Source organism: Mus caroli, chromosome 17, assembly GCF_900094665.2.
Source record: "Mus caroli chromosome 17, CAROLI_EIJ_v1.1, whole genome shotgun sequence".
Taxonomy (NCBI): domain Eukaryota; kingdom Metazoa; phylum Chordata; class Mammalia; order Rodentia; family Muridae; genus Mus; species Mus caroli.
Genome location: NC_034586.1, coordinates 8,708,170 through 8,715,046, shown reverse-complemented (window position 1 = coordinate 8,715,046; position 6,877 = coordinate 8,708,170). Strand labels below are relative to the sequence as shown.

Sequence of the window (6,877 nt, the reverse complement as noted above, 5' to 3'; positions counted from 1 at the left end):
CAGACCCTGATTTTCAGAGGAGCCTTTTGAGCATGGCAGCCTGCACCCTTCTAATCTGGCAGGCTCAGTCTATATAAGCAGAGACAAAAGAACTTCAGTGAAAGGGAATGCAGATGAGTGTATAGGAAGGACACCCTGGCTTTCCCTGATCCTCACATACCAAACCCTGCCAGCCAGCTTTCCCGCCCAACGTGAGCACAGACCTGCCTCTTCCTCCTCTGCAATGCTGCCCGTCCCACCTGTCAGTTTCATGTGCCTCCTCATGGCCCCTTCCCTCAACCTGGCTTCAGCCCTAGTCAGACCTCTGGGGAATAACTGAGGGTGATGTAACTGACAGCCAAGCTAGGGCATGTTCCTGCTAGGGGGACACTACACTGAACACTAATGCTGCAGACGCAAGCCAGGATTTTCTGGGGAACAGTAGGGCATGGCTACTACAGACCCAGGGGCCCTAGCAACAGGCAGCTCAACCCTGCCATTCTGACTTCCCTCCTAGGCTATCTAATCCACAGTTACTATGGTTACTATGGAAACCCCTCTTCCTCATTGCTCCCTCTTTCATCAGCTTTTAAATGCTGAGTCCAGTGTTGTGCAACAACAGTATATTAGCCGATGAGGTGGTCACTGAAAGAGAACTGAAAACTTTGCCTAATGCCTCAATGTGATGACTTGCAATATAGTGGACACTGGCAATATTTTACAATCTCTATAGACACTGAATAACTCTGGCTTTAAGAAAAACGCACTTTGATTAAGTGACAGTCTTGTACCATTCGCTTTAGTCTCACCATCTACTTCTACCTCAGCATCTGTTTCCTGGAAACCTGGCCTGGACTCGAGAAACACGAGAAGCCTGAAGCAGAGTCTGTGCAGAGTTTTTATATGCCATGGCAATCTTGCATGGCGCACCCCAAGTATAGAAAGGACTGACAGTGCAGTGACCACCTCAGTGATACCTCACATGAGAGCTTCCGTGTGTGCACATCCACACACTCAGGAAAGGTCAACCATGCCTGTCACCCAATGACAGAATGTTTGGCTCTGTAACGCTGACCTGTCAGGCCTGCCATGTGCTCTACACCACCCAAGTCACCCTGACATATGACCATATACAGGATTGTTGGCATCCCTTAAGGAAAGATAATGTGTAGGAGTACGTTCAACATGCCACACGACTCCCAGAGCAAGTCTGCTAAATCTCTCGAATGCTCACAACTTACTCCTGACCTAGGAGCTTTGATAATGAAGAGGCCCACCTTTTCCTCCTTGCTCAGAGATCCTACTTAGAATTTTGTGCCACCTACGACCAGAAGTGACCAGCCTGGGGTACCATGCACCTACTCTCATAGCCACAGTTGTCTGCAAATGGCTCACCCTAGGCCACACAGACCAGCTGCCCATTTTCACTTACTGACCGAGAAGGCCAAGGGCCAAGGACTAGCTAGGGCTGGCAGGTAAGCCTCAGGGTCTATGCAGCCAGGACAGGCCCTGCTCCCACCTGAGCTCGCTTCTATCAGCTTTACTCAAGCTGAAGACAAGGAGGAAAATGTTGATTTGTTTGTTTGTTTGTTTTGTTTTTGAGCTTATGTGATTGTCGTAGATAGTAATTACTAAACAGACCCAGGGGCTCAGTACTAGTGAATTCCTTCCTGATCCTGTATTTTTAAAACTTAAACATAAGAAAGCGTTCATTCAGTTCACCATTCTGTTGCAGTAAGAGTATAACGGAAAGCTCAGTACCTTAATCTCATCTAAGTTAAAGTGCCAGGACTGGTTACAATCTTCTGCTCTATCGGGCCTTGAAATCCAAGTTTTAAGAAAAAGAAGAAACAATAGTCTCAGTTAGGATGTTTTATATAAGGCACTAGGAAGTAATTTAATCGAAATCTGCATAAAACAGAAATTCTGATCAGGACCTCCTCACTCCACACTAGGCAGTCAACAAACAAAAGGTTCTGGGCAAATAGTTTTGACTTTGTTCTGAAAAAGGAACCGGTAGAGTCAAACAAGGCCAGGAGCAGAACAGACAAGCTGGGTTGTCAGCAGAAGAAATAGGGAATAGCTCTGGATGGAGCCCAGTCTCAGCTCTTTCCTACCCGAGAACTTGAAGGTGTATGGGCCATAACCACTCTAATAGTGGCAAGGTAATATGCATACTCCAATACTACAGCTGTATGCATCGACAAAGAATGAAAGAGAATGCAGACAGACATGGTGGAAGGGAGTTGGCTGCTTGTAAAGTGTGTAAAACCATTTATCTGTCTATCTACTGATCTAACATTTTAAGTATTTATTTATCTATGACACTCGGGGGATGGAGAGTCTCAGTAGTTAAGAGCACGGGCTACTCTGGAAGCAGAGGACCTGTGTTAAATTCCCAGCACACACATGGTGGTTCACATCTGCCTGTAATGCCAATCCCAGGGATGATGTCCATTTCTGGCCTCTGTAAGTACCTGGTACACACATGGTGCACAAACATACATGCAAGGAAAACACCATATACATAAATGGAACTATATTCATATGTACATGAATATATTCATATGAAACTGGTCAGCTGGAGAAACTGCTACCAAGTTTAACAGTTCTACTTATGGCGACTGGACTCAAGCTAGCTTTCCCAGACTGCTTCATTAGCTTTACTGTATTAGATGCTTGCCATAGTCCATGTATTGTCCAGTAATCCAGAGAGTCTTGGCAGCTGTTAACTTCCTAGGGAGAAAAGATAAGGAAAGTGATTGGTTGTTGAAATATTTATCGGCTCCATTTTCATCTAACACACATTAACTAGACACAGGGGCATCACTAGCAGAAAGAAAGCCCAGTGTTTGCACTGCAGTTTACTCCAGCATTGAGCTCATGAGGAGAAGTCAGGGCTGCACACTCTAGGTCAGTCCTCAGACAACTGAGCTGAGAGGACCAGGCAGCTGCTGGGTCTGCTCTTTTCATGCATTCACAGATACGGATACGCACACTTACTTATGAATAACCTGCTTACCAGAGGCAGATGTGTAAGAACACCCTGACACACTGGGACTCTTAAGTCTGCTCTGGTACCAGACCGAAAAACATCAGTAAAGTAGAAAGTACTGAACACTTGAAGCCAAGAAGTGTAAAATAGGAGTATATATCAATAATAATGATAAACTCAGAGATAAAAATCTTTGTAAGATAAACCTCTTAGAGCCCTCCAAATGGTTTAGCTAAGATGAAATTTTTCCACAATAAATGATAATATAAATAAATATACTTGGGCTATCAGACTGGATAAAACAGAACTTAGGACACATGCATACATATATGCACACATACATATATACATACACCCCAGTAACCAGACAAATATGACACCTAGACCTCTTTACTACACACAGACATCAAGCCTCTCTTGTGCAGATGCCTCCTCACTATGCAGCCTGTTTCTATGGATTATGGACAGAGAGCAGCTTAGGTGACTGAGTCACAGGGGAGAGTGGCCTGCTACAGACGGACCCAAAGACTAGAGACTGGGATAACAGGTCATATACTACACCTCAGCCAACACCACAATTCCTTCCTGAGAGCTCATTTCCTGTTGGTTCACTGTGCCTGAGGAGCAGAGCCTACCTGAAAGGTCTTTGCTACCTGCTAAGCTCCAGTCTACCTGCTTTTATGATGGTAACTCAGACAAGAGGTGGCTGTCGGCTTCACTCAGCCAACACTGAGGCTCATGGTACCTCTTGAGCTCATGGCAGGTGTGTCCCAGCATAAATCATGTCTATCTCATCAGATGGGATTGGGGGCGGGGAGGACAAGAGACAGCGATTGCCACTAAAGAAGGGCACACTATGGAAAGAAGTCCCTCATTCATGGTTTGAAATAAATAGCTTAAAGGTGACATTTTTATACAGACTGGTTTTCTTCTTTGAATTCCTAAAGCTTTCAGGCAGGAAGGCACTCCCATGCCTATTCACACTGCGGAGGGACAAACCCAGATTTCCTCAGACAGGCCAGACCAGCCTGGTGCCTCCTTGAGAGCAGCTCCTCTAGGGCTGGCCTGAGGCTGAGGCTTCTTTTCAAGTGGTTCCTGTATTAGAGACCAAGGTTTCCTGGCATCCAGCTGAGAAGAGCCAGGTCCTGGCCTCCTAAGGCCCTTGGTCCTACCCCTTTCCTTTTACACATTCTGACTCCACCCTCACACCAGAGCCAGGAGAATCACAGGGGTACACTATAGTAAGGCCGTTTTGATGACCTTCCCGGTCAAGAGGTCAAGAGTATAACTTGGAGCTGAGTTAAACAGCTCATTTTTCAACAGGAAATTAAGACGGGAAGTGAAACAGAAACACACCCTCCACACACACACACACACACACATTACTCCATGCTCAAGGACAGACAAAAAGCAGGGGTTGGAAGGCCTGGCAAGATGATCAAACAACACACATCAAAGCTTCTTGGTACCCTGCATAATTAAGAGGCTTCAAACTTTGAGAAAAACCGTCAGTAAGACTAGTGCCCAGTCTGTAACATGACAAAACACTTTAGATTTCACACAGTCAACTCCAGGATCGGCTTTATAAACTGCCCACAAGGAAGGGGCCGAGCAAGGGCCCCAGCTGCCATCACTCCAGCTCAAGGGGCTCAGCATGGGCAGCCCGCAAGGACTCAAGGCATGAAACAAGACACGGACCAAGGGGAACAGTGTTGGCGGCAGGCAAAGGCCTTCAACCGTAGTCTGCTCTTGAGAGATATCTGAATAAAACTTAGTACAGAGGGAGCAAGCAAGCACAGGCCTAATGAAAGCAGAAGCACATCGCCCAGAGAGACATCTCTCTCCAAAACGGCCTTTTGGTGAGCACAGCCTCATCTGGAAACAGAGCCTTTAAAGATGTAATCAAAGCAAGATGAGACCCTATCAGATCAGGCTGGGCCCTAAATCAAATTGGTGTTTTCCTGAGAGACAGGGACACTACGTGTAGTGGTTTAGATGAGACCGGCTCCTATAGGCTCATATATTTAAATACCTGGTTTCCCAACTGGTGAACCCTTTGGGAAGGATTGGGAGGTGTTGCCTCATTGGAGGAGGTGTATCACTGGGGGTGGGTTTTGAGGTTCCAAAAGCCCATAACTTCACCAATCTCTCTCTCTCTCTGCTTCTTGTTTGTATCTCAAGATGTGAGCGCTCAGCTTCTGCACCTACACCACCCCTCAGGCCACCATGCTCCCCTCCATGATGACCAAGGACTCTTAACCCTCTGAAACCGTAAGCTACAAATAAAGGCTGTAAGTTGCCTTGCTCATGGTGTCTTAGACATCATGTGAAGAAGACAGACATTGAAGTGGTACATCTATATAGAGGACACCAAAGGCTGTTGCCTCTATAGTAGGAGCTATGCAACAGGATCGAACAAATGCTCCCAAGAATTGATCCTACTGAAGCCTTGGTTTCAGGCTTCCAGCCCCAGTGCCGAGAGAGGGTGTACTTTTTTTTTTTTTTTTTTTTTTTTTTTTTTTTTTTTTTTTTTTTTTGGTTTTTCGAGACAGGGTTTCTCTGTATAGCCCTGGCTGTCCTGGAACTTACTCTGTAGACCAGGCTGGCCTCGAACTCAGAAATCCGCCTGCCTCTGCCTCCCGAGTGCTGGGATTAAAGGCGTGCGCCACCACGCCCGGCGAGGGTGTACTTCTAATGTTCTGAGCCATACCACTTGAGATTTTGTTACAGCCACTCTCAGAATCTAACAAATGACCCTCCTCTGCAAGCCACTTCTCAGGAGGTCCATTAACTGCCAGTGCACTGACTTAATATACCTGCTATACAGGTGGGCGCTAATACATACAAAGCAATTCAGACAGGCTCGCTGGATCAAATGGGCCAGTCAAAGCAGAGCTCACCTTGCATACTGTTGGGGGCCAGTGCTGAGTCAAAATTAGTTTTTTCCACTCATGGCTGCCACTGTTAAAAGACAAATTGATTTTTCAATACTGTTTTAAAGTGACAAAAACCCACCCATCCAACCAACCACTCGTTCAACACTGGAGAGTCTATGGGACTAGACAATACTGCCAGGAAGGAAGTCCCCACCTCATGACACTCTAAGAAACAACATGTATACCGTGGTGCATATCTTTAAGTGAGGGAGAATATAAACGCAATGAAGAAGACAGGTGGGTCGGGGTAGTGCCGGGAAGGCCTGCTGATGGAAAGTAATTGGACAATAAATTGCCTTTTTCAGGGTGCTCAGATAGAGGAATACAGACTCATAATCCTTCAGTCATCTTTATGAATTCCAACAGTTCTGAAAATTCACTGTATCCCTCTAATTCATGTAGCAACATGAAACATGACTTGAAATACCACAACAGTACTATCAATATCTTAGTCCGTGTTTACCTCACAGGGTGCTGCCTCAGATACCACTGTGGAAATGTTGTTACCTAGAACCTGGCCTGGGAATGGTCCCTGGCCATGTGTGTCATTCACAGCCTGGCCTGGGTAAGCAGCCTTCTTACATGTTGTCTGTGGTATGTGCTCCATGCCTTGTTGCATGCACACATACTGGACTGCTTCCATCACAAGTCTGTGAAGTGAAGCTCTCCCAATCCAGAGGCTTCCCAGAAGGACTGTGGAGCTGTAGTGTGGTTGTCCCCTATGGTGCATGTGTTGGAGGCAGAGTTAAAGCAACAGTGGAAGCTTTTAGATATGGGACCAACTGGGACCCATCAGGTCACTGGTGTTATGCCATTGGACAGAATTACGAGTTTTCCTGGGATCCTGGTTAGACCTCCTGACAACATAAAATAACAGAGTAGGAAAGCCTTCTCTACACAAGAGGTGGAGTGCACCGTGAGAACACAGCTGAAGAAAGTTAAAGGTCCAGCTGTCTCCAGTGGGGGG

At 46.2% G+C, this 6,877-nt stretch overlaps 1 protein-coding gene across 2 annotated transcripts in view; it reads right to left on the bottom strand.

The window, feature by feature from the left end:
* Rnaset2 (ribonuclease T2) overlaps window positions 1-6,877 on the bottom strand; it is a 19,424-nt gene that overhangs the window by 11,049 nt on the left and 1,498 nt on the right. For both annotated transcript variants that reach the window (XM_021149270.2, XM_021149271.1), the window contains exons 2-4: window positions 5,875-5,935; window positions 2,663-2,715; window positions 1,741-1,798 (exon numbers count right to left, since the gene is read on the bottom strand). Coding sequence is in view for 1 of the 2 variants with exons in the window: in XM_021149271.1 (XP_021004930.1) it covers window positions 1,741-1,798; window positions 2,663-2,715; window positions 5,875-5,935 (172 nt within the window). In the remaining variant the exon portion in view is untranslated. The remainder of the gene's footprint in view (window positions 1-1,740; window positions 1,799-2,662; window positions 2,716-5,874; window positions 5,936-6,877) is intronic.